At 39.2% G+C, this 15670-nt stretch overlaps 1 protein-coding gene across 17 annotated transcripts in view; it reads right to left on the bottom strand.

Annotated features, from left to right (window-relative positions):
* MARK3 (microtubule affinity regulating kinase 3) overlaps window positions 1–15670 on the bottom strand; it is a 64234-nt gene that overhangs the window by 37019 nt on the left and 11545 nt on the right. For 16 of the 17 annotated variants that reach the window (XM_063333224.1, XM_063333227.1, XM_063333225.1 and 13 more), the window contains 4 exons: window positions 14219–14410; window positions 8195–8248; window positions 633–681; window positions 84–149 (listed from right to left, as the gene is read on the bottom strand). In XM_063333224.1, the coding sequence (XP_063189294.1) occupies window positions 84–149; window positions 633–681; window positions 8195–8248; window positions 14219–14410 (361 nt within the window). The remainder of the gene's footprint in view (window positions 1–83; window positions 150–632; window positions 682–8194; window positions 8249–14218; window positions 14411–15670) is intronic. The other variant, XM_063333239.1, reaches the window with a different exon arrangement.

Here is a 15670-nt window from a genome sequence, read left to right as displayed (position 1 = left end):
CAATCAAAACTTTAAAGAAAACAAGTGCTTCTTCCCACTTGGCAATTTGTTTACATGTGTCATCAGAGCAGAGAGGTACTTACCCCCACTTGCATATTCCATTACTAAATACAGAGTTTTTTCCTTTTCAATGACTTCAAATAGCTTCACTAGAAAAGAAAGTCATTTATTAATCAGTTAACTGGTTGCAAAAGTACTATGTTAACCCCATAGAGAATTCAGTCAGAAAAAACCCAAAGCAAACCCTATTTCCTTGCTGCTTGGCAATATCGGACTATTACTCTAAGGAAGCTTTTTCTGTCTAACGTTGCTAAATGGAAAATACTGTAACACATTCAGTCAACTCATACAGAACAACATTTTCTCAAGAAACAATACTTTGCTTCTGTTACATGGGAAAATATTATCAGTTATCTAGGCAAATAACAGTTTGTGTCAAGGAATCAAAATGTTGTGTTTTGTTTTTTTTTTTTTCCCCTCAACACACAGCTCTGAAAAAGTGTTTATTACTGTTACTTTACAGTAAATTGACACCCTAGTGCAGAATCATCTTTTAAACTCATACCACAACAATTTTAACAGCGAAAAAGCCAACATTTCTCCAGAGTTGAAAATTATATGAAACAAGGTACCTATATTTGGATGATTTAGGATCTTCATTATTCTTACTTCTCTAAAGAGCTGAAATAAACGTAAAACACAAAAGAAAGAAGTTAATGAAATAGGTAACACCCATTCTTCCTAAAGCCCCATCATTCTCATACACTTGTTTAAATATAAAGGGCACACATTACTATTACCATTTCAATTAAGTTCACGAAATAAGCACTTAGTGGAGGTAAGAGTTAAGTGCCTGCTTCTTTTAACACCCCTCCCCAAACAAACTAACCCTCAAAAACCTGAAAACACCCACAAAGCACTCCAGATAGCTCAGGAGAGGAGTGATCTTAGCTCTGTGGTTTGCAGCTTTTTGGGGCCAGATGACCATTACAAGCCCACGCAACTTCTCGCTGGCCAGTACATCTCACACAATCATTACCCGGACATAGAAAATACTGTTTCCAAAGTTTCGGGAACCCCCACCAGAGCACCTTTTGAAGACCACTGCACTGTGTTACTGGGATGAACTCATCACTCTTCAGTACTTTGTTGAAGCCAGGGAATTACTGTGATAGGACAGGAACTCACGGGGGGAAAAAAAATCAGCTGCTTACATCACACAAAAAAATGTGTTATCCAACTACACCACCAAGAAGCAAGTTTTAAGGAGAGATGGGGAGGCAAGGCTCCCCCTTGGCCCTTCAAAAGCATTCCTGCAAGGCGACTGAGGCACCATGGCATCTAGTCCTGGGTTTGTCACCGCAGCTCCACTGACTCTCACTGCCAGACATACAGCCTCCAAGCCTGCTCGGCCAGTACAACACGCTGAACATACTTGCAAAAATTAACAGGGCAGAACACAAACAGTGTTTTCCTCACCCAGCAATCCCCAGCAGACGGAAGAAACGCCACTACTTCAGCGGTACAGTCTCAACCGGATCAGCCTGCTCCCACCCTCTTCACCATTCACCTTCCTACGCAACAGGATCCTGCCGCTTCCCTTTATGCGAGCACCGGTGTTAACCCAGACTGATGCACAAGACCCGGGAATGAATTTAACAGAAAAATCTCACAAAGCTAAGTCTTCTGTTGCAGCTCCCTTGCCCACCCCAGCACATCTATTTTGGCCGGATAGGCGGTGAGGGAGCACAACTACCCGTTTCAAGCTGCAGCATCACATTAGATCAACAGTGCTGCATCCAGAAGGCACGTACTCATCGTAAGGATCTTGTTCCTGCCCCTGACACCGATACTCATGTGAAGAGGGTCTTGCTTGAGTAGTTACTTCCAAAGAGTTCAACTTTGCCCATCACACAGTTAGCTTTGTCATCCTGCAACTGGACAGTAATATGGGAATGCCATTTAACAAACCACAAGTGAAAGCAGTCTATTACTGATCAGCTGTTAATTATTTTCACCTCTGAAAATCCTCTTCTGAAAAAGACAATTAAAAGATGCACATAAACCCATATGTGTAATACTAAAAATGCTATAGGTGTTGTTACTGCAATACAAAACATCGGTTTTTAATCAAAGCTGGTTAATAGCAGATGAAGTAAATGTAGTCCCACTTCCCCCAGAAAATACCCAAGATAAAAAAAAATATTACAAAAGAACTTGAAGTGCAAATACTGTTGTATTTGGGAAACCCAAAGAATTATCATTTTAGGCAGCATGCTATATGGCAGTCAAGTGTGTAGCTGTTCTCCCTCTGCAGCTCCTCCCATGCCAGCCCAAGGCTCCAGAGCCATTCTTAAGCCTCAGTTTTTTTCCAACACCATGCTTCAAAAAGCGGGAGTAATTAAGAGGTTTTATTATAAATCTAACACCAACTTCTACAGGAACACCAGTAACTTAAGAGATCATATTGAACTTAATGTAAAGAGACTGAAGCAGAACGCAAGTCCACAGCTCCACAGGAATGCAGACATGGGAGAAAAGAAAGAAAGAGTTTTGCAAATAAGAGATAACAGCATTGTTATTAACAGTAAGGAAGCAAAAAGTGCTGCTGCAAGATTTGCTTCAGATCAGATTTCAGATAAAGTGAAGACATTTAGTATGTCTACATGTATTACTAACGACTCAAAAATCTGTAGGTGTACTTACTCAATAAAAGCAAAAAAAAAAAGTGAAACATAAGAAACAAGCAGAAAACAACCCAAGAGTTAACAAAACAAAATCCTTGTGCCTTTGTGTCTTTTAATAAAAGAAAACGTGGGCAGTAGGATTTAAATAACTAACTAAATAAATAGGAAGGAAAAAAAATAATCACAATTTGGAGACCAGTTGTTCTAACCATTCTCTGCTTTCTGATGTTTCTGTAAAGGCTAAGATTTGGGGAGCAATCCTCGTAGCAGTGCCCAACAGACCTTGTCCCCCACACTACAGCCACGGCTGGGAATGGCACACTACCTGAACACAGAATAAAACCAAACAGCTTTCCAAATGCTTTTAATTGTCTTATCATCATCCAGTTCTATGCCTCACACTTTGCTAAATGACAAGCTGCTTAAATGCAATCAAGTGACTGATTAAGTAAATTTTTGGCCATGCAAAATGGAGTTTCAAGAACTATACCCATATGTTTTCTTTTTTGCCCAGAGAGGTAAGTAAATTGGCTTCCCCCCCGTCCCCCTCTAAACTATGTTATTTCTGAAGATTTTTCACATATGTAATTAGACAAGGTAGACTGCTTCCCCATCTATCTCTGATCACCACAAATTTAAAAGCAGTTGAATCTATAGCTTTTTTTTAATTATTATTATTTTTCAATCACTTCAGCTGAACTAGTGTATAATATATTCTGAATACTCCATTAATACTTTTAACCACAGTTTATATAACTGAAAGCCCCTGGTCAGCTTTTAAAGTTCTGAAGACAGTTTGCTTAATTCGCTCTCAATTGATTGTTGGTATCTTCCACCCCCAACACTCAGACAAAGCCAACTGGGTCAGACTCTCACCAAGGGCAACTCCACTGCTGCACAGATGAAGACCTTGGCTGTTATTCAGCCATCAGCCTATTTATCATCACCCTACCCACCTGAGAGAGAGAGCTACGTTCATAGGATTAAGTATGGGAATACAGGCAGTCATCACTGGTGCCACCAAACAAGAAAAGTCAACCAAGGGCAACACAGAATAAGACAGTAAAAATGAGGTTAAAATTCACAATATCATGATGTAAATAAATATATTCATTACCAATTTTTTTAATAAAGTATGCTGACTTGGCTGGGGCTAGCTACTTCCATTGTACACTGTACACTTTGATGGTCTAATGTGATAAAGTCAGGCTCATATAACATTTTGGACTGCTCTAAATATAACATTGGTCCACAAGACGACTACTCTGCGTTACTAACCCAAATGAAGCACGTAAAAAAAGTAACTTCTATGTATGATCCATTTGTTGAAGTGGGTGACTAGAAACAAGCTTTTTTAAAAAAAGACTATTTTTGCCTCAGAGGAAATTAAAAATAAAAATACTTGAGAATAGGATACAACCACCATCAAATTCTTTGTTATAATTTTAGTTAGATGAATGCACTTCAGATTGTGCTCCCCTAATCAGCCTAAATGTTTTGTGTGGCATTGTGACACAGACAGCAACTTCCACAGGGATATCTGCAAATGCTTGCTATTGTATTATGTACTATAGTTTATTTCTGATAGAAGAATACAACGTAAAACATCATACAACTTTCACACAGTATGCTGAAAGAAGGTTTCCCAGATTTCATTCCCCCAGAACATTATGTGCATCCGCTTCTAGCAAATGAAGTAGTACTTATCACCACACAGTAAAATTCACTGCAAACAGCCAGTTACGATAAAAGCCCACGCATCTGAGGTTCTCTACCACAGGAACACAGAAGAAGGTGTAACATCAGAGGATGCAACGTGGAGGTTCACAATACAGAAAACAGTTTTCAGAACTTACTTGCCATGATGAGACCATAAAGGCAGACAATCAACTGAAAACAGTGCTTATCAGTTTAATTTCTAATACCGAGATGAAAAAACTACTCCCAACTTGTTGAACAACTCACTTTCCATCAACAGGAGCTCTACAAATGTTTCTAGGCAAAGACAAACATCCTTAGTCTGCCAAACAAATGGCTTTTAGCTTTGCTGTGATCTGGTCCTTTGACTGTAAGCCATGTTAGATATGGGAAAAGAATTACATTTAATTAATGCTGCTAGCCAACAAACTGAGTAAAAAACCAAAAACAACCATCAAACCAGCAATGGAAACAGAGACACATACTGAGTAACAATCTTGAATCGATTTTACTCAATTATGCTGACATATCCAAAGCAACAAGGGAGTGGGGGGGAAGAAGGGCCCACCTTTTAAGCCAAGTCTCTTTCAACACACTGAAAAGACAGATTAGAAGTGTTCCTGTGTTAGCTATTGCAAGAGTTTTGGTAACAAATGATTTAAAAAACTACTGAAAAAGCTTGCTAAAAAGCAAGTCAGTACACTCGTCAGATGCAGAGCATATCCTGGACTCCTTAACCCCAAAGTGGGGGGCTTTTCATGAGATGCTGTGCCAAGCCAAGCTCTACCTGTGTGTTAGGCTCCTCCGGATAACCGCTCACTGAAATATGCCCTACATATAATTAGGAGCCTCAAGCAGGAAGCCTTTATACAAGTTTGCCTCAAACAAACCACAAATTGAAAACAGAAAAAAATACTTGTTATAAACACAAAAGCCTGAGCATTTTAAATTCTCATCCTTCTCTTGCAGTCTTAAAAATACTGACTGACCCATGGTCAGAAAGAACACGGTCCACTTTAAAATTGATGTTTAAAAACTCTAAAAAGCTTTAGCAAAAAAATGGCCCAAACAAGTGGCAAAACATCTGCACATAATGAACAAAACCATTTGGCTGAGGAGCCAAGTTCTAAAAAAGGAAAATGAGAAGTGATTAAGTGCTATTACATGGGCTCGGTAAAAAAACTCCTTGCATATAATGGCATTGCTAATTCAAAAGAAACAAAAACAAACAATTTTTTTTTTTTGTCTAGGAGGAAGTGAACTACTGTAGCATCAGCACTTGTTTCCAGTGAGACCAATATTCACTGGAACCGGGTACACAAGTCCATTTGTGGAGAACAGTGATTATGACTAACACCACCAGCATGGGAAAAAAGCTCTAAGAATTCCCTTTTCTTTCAAAACAGGGAAGTACTGCTTACAGTTTCCTCTTTGCTAAGCAAGGGTAGCAGAGTAGTAATCAGGTCCTAAAACAACAGTTAAGAGTAGCTTGCATGTGTCTACCACAGACTTCCTCAGCAGCAGACAAGAAACCCGACTCTTCCAAAGAGCTGCGCTGATGAATATTGAGCTGTCAGGACTGCAGCCGCCCAGAGCTTACTGCGAGGACATACTGAGAATTACTGCACCAGAAAGCAAAGCAAGTCCTTAACAAGGTTAACTTCTTTCTGGCAGCTGAAGTATCAGTGTGGAAGGCGTAATACAAAGAAATCAGAACCGGCAGCCTTAATCACCATTTGTTTCCCCACCTAAGGATGACGAGGGTATGCAGCTACACCGCAGCTGAGACACTGTACACCACACCCTCTTCTTGGCACGGCCCTTCCCTCCCCACCATACCTCAAATATTTTATCGCTCTCTCCAGAAGTGCAAGATCAGAAGCACTTCCATCTTAGCTTCCCCTGCATCTACAGATCGCGTGCGCAGTTGGCTTCAAATGCACTGAGGCTACGGCATCGCTGGCAGTGCTGGGGGAAAAGGGGCAAGGGTTGCAAAAATAGCCTGCATAAGGCAAAATTGGTAAATAACGCATTGGGCATTCACTCTGCTTACTGGGATGAACAGGCATTTAACTTTAAGGAAATTACTTTCCATTTTTGAATGGAGAACACTGATATATCTTGCTAATTTTTTTCTGTTCTCACGTTAGCTTAAGGAGGAGAGCACATTAGCAATCTCACTCCCCAAATTTGATCCGATTTCTACCGTGCTACTTCGTACTATTCTTCCAGACTCTCATTTAAAAAACCTAGTGGTAGGTAAGATCAATTTACAAATCACACTTTATAATCTAATTTTATAAATTAAATTATAAAGAAAAATGAAATCATAAGAGACACGAGTGGACACTGAGCAGGCTGAAAGCCAGGAACCAAAGCACGCTTCCAGCTTGTGGCCTTGCCAACTGAACACCTGTGACCTGTAAAAGGTTTGCTTTGTACCCGAAAATGAGCCCAAGCTAGCATTACAGCTCAATCTCAAGCTAACACCCTTTGAAGGATCAAGATTGTACATTTTTGTCTGAAAACACGGCCTCTCTGCTTTTCTCTAACCGTTTTTCCCATGCCCTGACCCCTCCCCTTCATATCACACAGCTTTTGTTTCTCTTCCAAGTGCTTCAAGCATTTAACAATATTTTCAGGTATTCAAAGTTGCACAGATCTGCCACACAAATCAACTTTATCTACTCCATCGTATTACCTAATTTGCATTTCATTTCCCCCCTGCTTACCCAGAAATTACCAATAACCTCAGGGATTAGGCTGAAAAAAAAAAAAAAAAATCTGAGAAAGCTGGAACCACTTTATCTACTTTTTCCCAGTCTACAGAGTCAGTAGGAAGTTGCTACCTGCTCAGATGACGGAGCCTTTCTTCTATAGGTTATTCTTTGCCTCTCAACCAAACTGTACAATGTAAGAACTTGTGTGTGTTTTTCCAATTTACTTTTGCACCATTAATTTTGATAAAAACATCTAGTCACACAATCTTTATAGTATTTGTATAAAATCCAAATGTGTATATTCTCCAGTTTACTCTGGTCATGCTATTTCATTTTGTTTGCAGGTAGGTTCTGGGTATTCTCTCATTCAAACAGAAATATTGCAAGGAAGTTTTTTTATCAAAGTACTCGAAAGTAAATAAAAAGCCTTTGACAGCAGCACTTAAAAGGACAGAGTTAGAAGAGTCCTAGGTAAAAGTGACATTTAAATGTACTTCCTGCAGGCACTCCAAAGCAGACTGGCTTGCTTGACGAAAGAGTAGGATTTATCACTGCTTACTGAAATAGATAAGGCGATACAACCGTAACAGCACATTAAACATTCAAGGCTAGAGGGAAGAAACCAGAATAGCCATGCTCCAATTTGCTCCACAAAACCTCTTCTGCTGCAAACTCCGTGAAAGGCCTGCTTGGCCTTCAGTCCAGAGACAGTATTTTCAAGGCTGGTTTAAGAGGACAGGACACAAGCTCTGGTTTTCTAAGTTTAACCCAGTGACCAGCACGAAGGAGACGGGGGCACAACACCAAACCACGAACATCCTCTCTACAGAGTTAGCTATGCTCGGGAGACAAAGGAAGTGGCTAACACCACTGTTCTCTCAGTTTACAGCTCTGGGCAAGTTCATCTTGAACAACTGCAGCCTTGTCAAAAATATCTGTTACAAAACTAGTTATTAAATACAGTAGTCAGATGTGTGCAAGGTATGCAATACTTCAGATTCTCCAGCACAGGCATTCGGGGTTAAGGGAAGGAGGTGGTGAAACAAAACAAGTTACACTACAGTTGAAAGATTAAATGTAAAAACATACCTTTTGTAGACTAGTTGGGTTCAGCTGTGCTTTGTCAATTATTTTTACGGCCACCTAAAGGAAGAGTTCATTATCAGTATTTTCTATGTGAACAAATCAGCATTATTACAGGACGGTCAAATCCAGTAACAGAAATGGAAAACATGAAAATTACACAAAACCCACTCAAGTTTCTTCAGCAAATTATGTACTTATATTTAAACTAAAAACATTTGGAATTAACAGCTAAGGTGTACTTTACTTCTACTGCAAGAAACTGATCAGAAGAGTGGAAAAAACCCTAGTATTTCAAGCATATTAAGACAAGAAGCTCACTTAGTCTTTTGCTTGACATTAAGACCATCACACTTATGACAGTGGAAGCTCCAACACCAGACAGTGCCCCAGTAGAGAGCAGTGTGCCTACAGATAATATTTACACAGTATAATTACACAACAGATTATACAGTACTGGCTGGGCATTGGCAGTTTGTGAAGATGCTTCTAAAAGCAGAGATTTCAGAACAGAGTGAGTGACAGTAATTCCACAAAGATTTTGCAAGAACTAAGTTCACCTTTGGAAATTCACTGATTATTTGTGTCAATCTGCTACCTGATGATATGAAATGAAGTATCACTTCTGCATTAACAAAAACCCATTGACTATAGTACAACAATTTGGGCAAGTTCATTCTTTCATTTGTTCTAATCTTTTTAGTAAATACTGCACAGAAACATAAAAGAACGAAATAAAAATTTCACAAAAGAATCAAAAGAAAAAGTCAATAGTATGGTAACTAGTCAGAACCTGAAGATCTGAGGCAACGAACAGGCAACAGAGATGAGCGTCAGTGCAATGCAATTTGGATACAGGATGAGTTAGAACAGGAAACGGTAATCTTTCTAGAATTACATGCCAATTGGTATTTTTCCTTTCTAAATTAGAGAGTCAACATACCAGAAGAAACTCCACAGAAGCCAAGGAGATGGTGCCTCTCAAACAGGCAAGATGCTGCAACTCAGCTGATTATAATACCTCACAGGTGCAAAGCAAGGGCTTTCAATTCCCCTTGAATTTTTGGCTCAAACAACAGATCTTGATCCTTCCCATGCCACAGCTCCCAGTTTCCCTGCATCGCTTTGTGCTATCTTTTTCACCTTGTTAACTTGGGATTGGCAACATATGGAATAATGAATATCTTACATCAAAGCAAATTTATATCCCTACATTCAAGTGCAAAAACACATGGGATGGATCATCATGATGGAGAGGGTAAGAGGGGAACAGTGTTCAACACTTGGGTGCATCACAAAATTATATGAAGGATAAGGTGTTTTCTGAAACTGAGATTCAAGATTTATTTTGAGCCCTTCTAGATACAAGATACAAGGAGATGTCACACCAAGAAGCCATCTGAGAATACTTTTGCTTTGAGGAGTATTTTCTTCTAAGGTATGCTACTGAAATTAAAGATCACTATTTCCTGAGGCAAAATTCCATCGCAAAACCTTGAGAAATCACTTCAAAAATACAAACAAGACATGAACACATTAAGCAATAGGTATTTTTGTATTAGCAGCTGTGTACGAAACCAAGAAAGATTTTTATCTCTACCTTTGCATCTGTTGAACTATTGTCATGAAGGTAACAAAGTTATTCAGTTCCTGAGATCTCTTATACGTTCATACTGGATATAGAGGAATCGCTGCCTTTGTCAACAGCAGATAATATTATTTGAAGGTCACCTGGTGTCCCAAGACAACCCATGCCACAGAAGATGGCTGTTTGCCTGGGAAGCACATTCCACTCAGAAAAAGTTGCATTTGTGTTCTGAGCTGTACCATTCTGGTCAATCTTAGAAAGGCAGAAACTTGTTTCAACCCGCAAAGTCTTAACGTATTGAGTTTCTGCAAAACACAGCTCACCTCTCACACTGTGCATTGGTGCCAGATGATGAGAAAGGTCTCTGACACTGGCAAACCCCTGGAGAGACAGGGAAGGTACACACCTGAGTTTTCTGAAAGGCAGACTCACAGGCCTGTTCGGTGCACTAATTATAGCCTTAAAGGCAGGATGAATTTAGAGAATTCCTATCCATATGAACACTGGGAGTACAATGTGTTAACACTGACTTTGAGAGCTTGAACCCATCATCAGAACAAGCTACTTCAGGTGCCTTGATAAGGTCTCCAAATCACAGGCAAAGGGAGCCTGCCCTCAAGAATAGTTTTGATGAGCCTGAGAAAGAAAATTCTCTGTTTTACTAAGCACAGTTAACAAAGCATCAAATTGCCTTCCAAACCAGAAACTTTGCTCTCTCTACACAAAGCGAATCTGGAATGGTTTCAAGTATTGTGTTCTATGGCCAATGCTGGAGGAATGCAAGTCCACCTACACCACTACACCGCTGCATCAGCCATGATATTCTGTGTGAGATCATTAGTAGAATTAAAATTAACTTTGCTTTCACCATTCACAATAACATGACTTAAAACATTCCTCCTACATGACTTGAATGAGGGAGTTAAAGCAGTAAGAAGTTGAAACACTGAGCAAATTGGCCAAACTGCTACCATTCAGAATGTCTTCTCCCTCTCAAATTTCACTTTTCCCAAGGAAAGAACAGAAAGAATATGACAGTAGATTCCTTGGAGTCAGACTTGGATGCTGAAAGAATCCTGTCTCACTAGGAGACTTCAACTTCTTGGCTATTAACTGAACACATGCCTTTAATGAACAGAAGGATCCATATTTTTTTGGCTATGATTCCAACCACCTCAGAAACAGCAAAAGGTAGTTTTATCTTTTAGATTAATTTTGGCAAGTATGGGAAACTTGTCAGAGGAAATAACCCTTGATAAATTACAATCGAAAATACATGGCTTAAAAGTCAAAGAATTAACAAAAGCAAATTTACAATGGAGATTCTTGGTTTCAAAAAGGCAGGCAGACTACAAATAATACTCTCCAGACAGAGGATCTCTAAGGAGTGCGTTTCCAAAGAGCACCTCTAGAGCAGTGAAGGTAACCCAACCTCCATACCCCTGCAGTGAGCAGAAGGCCACACACTCCTTGGCAGGACAATTCAACCCCCTCAACTTAGGCTGATGTTCTCATCGCTCCTTGAAAGGGCTAGATAAACCCTTCTCCCTTTCTGTAATTTGAGGCTGAGCTCTCATCATCCATCCTGCAGACACGCTAAAGATGGAAATGAAAGAGAGTCCTGGAACTTAGACCAGTTGGAAACGTGAAAGCTGTATTTCAAGCAACAGGAAAACTCACAGGGAAGGACTCCAGATGTAAGGAGATGAGCAACTACCCTAAAAGAATGCCTGAACAAACATACCCTCCTCCCAAGAAGCAAGAGGAAAAGTGCTGATCTACTGCATGATTTAGAGGTTAATCAGCGCAGAGATATAAAGAAGGAATTGCCATGAAGTGAAACCGAACCGGACACTTAAAAGGACATTAAGAATAGCCACATATATAACAAGGAGAAGATAAGTAGGGTTCAAACACAGCAAGGATACAGTAGAGATGAAACTCATTGAAGCGTGACTCCCAAAACTAAGCATTTTATTTTAGGTTTTGGTACATAAGATGGAAAAAAGAATGGGAACAAAGACAGGACAGCCAGCAGGAATTAGTGTGTAACATAGGAAATAACAAATTCAGGAAGATGAGTGCTGTCTGGCTGAGGCCAGACTGAGAATGGTATCCCAGAATTATTAAGAGTGGTAGGTTTTAAAAAAAAAAAAAAAAAAAAAAGAAAAAAAATGTTCTTGAGCACAGATTTCTAACACCTATTAAGAATAAAATGGCAGCACAGGTTTGGAAATTATCAGACTTAACTTTTTGTTTTCTAGGAGAGCCCTTTACCACAAAATTCTTGAGCTCGAAACTTGCAGGGGAAAAAATAGGGAAACAGACAGAAGCGTTAAATGCAACATATTTTCCTACAGTTAAATGTGCCCGATGGAAACATGTAAGATATGGCTATCTGGACTCTTGCAAATCCTCATCAACGAGGATGCATGGAAGTTATTGAACTAGATAAGCTGAAATGTGAACAGAGCTTTTTTAATTAAAAAAAATGGCTAAAGAGATATCAGAAGTTTTACAAGGACAAGACTTGGGACCAGTCTTGTTTAATATCTGTATCAGTGGCTTTGGCATGGGAAGTCAAACCATAATGATTAAGTCTGTTGAAGGAGTTAAGAGGCACCATCAAATACAATGGAAAACTGATATGAACAACCTTGGAGATGAGTTAGCAAAGAAAGTGAGATTCAACAAAATACAAAGTGCTGCTGCTGACCACAACCAAAAAACGTCAATGTCACAGCCATGAAAGAGGTTAGCACAATCTAAAGATTGATCAGATAAATACTTCTGTAAGGGCAAGGGTAAATTAATGACACTGGGGAAATTGTTACCCAGAATATTGTGAAGAATTCTGGTCACATACATCTAAAACATGCAATTATTATCAATGCCATACAGATCACCTAGCAAGAAGAGAAACTTTTACTCATCTCTCCTACAAGGAAAAAAGAAAAGTTTAAGATACCTTCAAGATACTCCTATAAAACTAGTTTAATTGTTCCCTTCAAAGGAAGGCCACTCATTCTAGGCCACCAGGACCAATGGCCATGTCCCAGAATGTATTTATCCTCTGAATTGATTCAATGACATCTATCCATGAGAGTTAAAGAAACTTAAAACTTAAATCTTTCCAAATTGGGACAAAGATTTTACACTGTTGCTTTATTTGTTGAAATTTCAAACAAAAATAATAAACCAGAGGTCAACACAGTTATATGCAAGTAAAAGAAAACGTAATTCAGTTTTTTGCACAGCAATGTGTGACACATGACACCTGTCTCCAAATCCTATGCCTATAATAACAGCAAAGAAATACTAACCAAGTACTTGCATTTCCTGTGTAAAGTATCAGTAAAAAGAGGAGGGAACCTAACTGGAAAGCAGTTAACCAAAAATTTTGTCTACAAATATGCACTAACTTTAACACCTGAAGACAACAGTTGATCACCAGAACTGTCAGAAAAAAAAAAAATAAAAAATCCCTCCCAATAACTCTTGCAAAATGATGTCCCCTCTGTTCCTCCTAGTGCTACTGAACTCCATATTAGCTCAGAAAAAAATAAATTCCCTTAAAGCGCTGCAGTCAGCCACACAGCTTTCTAAAAGTCTTTGCCGGTATCAGCAAATATTTACTTAATTAGACAGGTTTGGCAAGAAAACGTCAATAAGGTGTTTCTCCCTTTCAGTACCTAGAGTTACTATTAATAAAACAGCACCAAGAAACACATTCTTGTAAGATGCAAACAGAACTATAGCTCACCAACAGAACCATCATTAAGTGCAAGTGATTAACTACATTGTAATGGCATGCAGAAACTAATTATGGACCTGAGTTAGACACTATGAAGAGATACAAGAGAAAGCTTGTCTACACCACACAACACTGAGCAACCGACACACAAACCAGCTCTGAACAAACTGGAGTGTCTTCCCAAGGCTGCCCAGCACTGCAAACACTAGCAGAACTCCTGGGAGATACAATGCTTTGGCAAGAAAATACTGCATTTGGGCTACTCGGACCACAATCAAGAAGATATATTAGTTTTCATTCTTGACTTCCCCTCCAATACATCACTGCGCCGTGCAGTACAGAGACACCAAGAGGCAGTCTTTCCAGCAAGCTTATTTAATTGCTATATATTGAGCCCTTTTTTGTGAATGGAGGATTTAGCAGAGAATTCTAGTAGCAAACTGGAACCCAATTCAGTTGGACAGGGACTTGTCAAAAACATAAATTTAAGAGACCATTTTCAAGATAAATTGTTTTGCAATCATTACTAAAAAAGAAAAAATACAGTTTTCCATTTCTATTTTTTTCTACATCAGTGGCAGTCTCTCTAGTAAAATGTGCTAAATGTTCACAGACTTAGATGATGCTATTCTAAGAGAATCTTCACACCTACTGCAATTCACTACTGTTTATACCCATACCACTTTACCTCTCTGCCAGTTAGGATGTGCCTTGCCAGTTTTACTTTTGCAAAATTCCCCTTTCCAATCGTTTTAAGGAGCCTGTAATTTCCAATATTCTGCTGCTCATCTGCGCAGGAAGCTATAGAGCTCCTGCAGCGAGCTCCAGAGCGCCCAGTTCGAGAGGAAACTTCCTGCCGTCCATCTGCATGGGATGCGTGCTGCAATAAAAACATACACAGATAAGGCTGAGAAATAAAGACAACACACGCCAATGATGAGAGGTATACAACAATCAAAAACATTAGCGACTCCTTTGAAGAAACCTTCAAAGAATGCAACTCGAACTTCAGATTCACGTTGAACTTTGCCCTGAAGGGGACAATAAAGAGGCTCCCAGTTCATAACACAATATCCATTTCACCCCCTGGTAAGGACCAAGTGGAACGTCACCTGAACTGCAGCAACAGTTGAGCATTTATAACTAACCTACGTGAACTAATGAATCAGTTACAGAACGTGGAGGTATTTCATACTATTTCCTGTTAGCATTACTATGCCTAGCTAGAGCAGGAAAGCTTTAGAAAGGAGACATGAACAAAGCTTTTCTAAAAGCACACACAGTAAAATGTTCACCCTTACTGGACAGTTTAACACTACTGATAGAGTACTAAAAGTTTTTTTGGGTTTTTTTTGGGTTTTTTTTTTTGGTTTTTTTTTCATACTAGACTCACGTTCCTACAAAACCTTATAGCCAGGAAGGCCTGGAAAAGGGAAGAAATTTTACCTAATGTATAGAAACCTCAGATATCAATAGGCTGAGCACCAGTTAGAGACACCTGAGATATTGTCTGCAATCTGTTAAGTTCCTTTCACTCAGTTTCCCTGAACAGCTATTAATTGTGAAAATGAATGGGTATATATCATACCTATAATAGTCTTTATTCATTAGATCACATGGTTAAGAAAACAGTAAAGTCTTCTTCATTTCCTGATAGCCTGTTTATGAAAGAAACTAAGGGACTGCTCATGTCTCTCAGTTCTGAACACACGGTTGCAGTCTACATACCAACTTCACTAATTAAAGTATAGTTAGAAATGCTCAGTAGTCTGCAAGTGTGGAGCAAATGCCTGGCTACACAGAAGATGACACATTAAATTCAGTCATCCCAGAAATCCCAGATCTTGCTCTTCTACTACTACTCCTCTTGCTGAAACCCAGCAGGGGCAACTGAAAATCTGGCGTACAGCAACACTCAGTCTGAAAATCACTGCAGCATAAGGATGTGAGATCATAACTCAAGAGCTAACAACCCTGGTACAGGCACAAATGAACAAATCCATACTTGCACAACAATAGGCAAATTTCACACTCTGTTTAATAACCTGACATAACCTTGTGACCATATACTCTGGCATCTTAAGTTCCTTGGTTTGTTAATTTGAGTGCAGCAGCTGTGATTCAATTATTTTTAAAAACA

This window comes from Chroicocephalus ridibundus, chromosome 4 (genome assembly GCF_963924245.1).
Source record: "Chroicocephalus ridibundus chromosome 4, bChrRid1.1, whole genome shotgun sequence".
Taxonomy (NCBI): Eukaryota; Metazoa; Chordata; class Aves; order Charadriiformes; family Laridae; genus Chroicocephalus; species Chroicocephalus ridibundus.
Note: the sequence above shows the minus strand (reverse complement) of the source record. Positions and strands in the feature narration are given on the sequence as shown.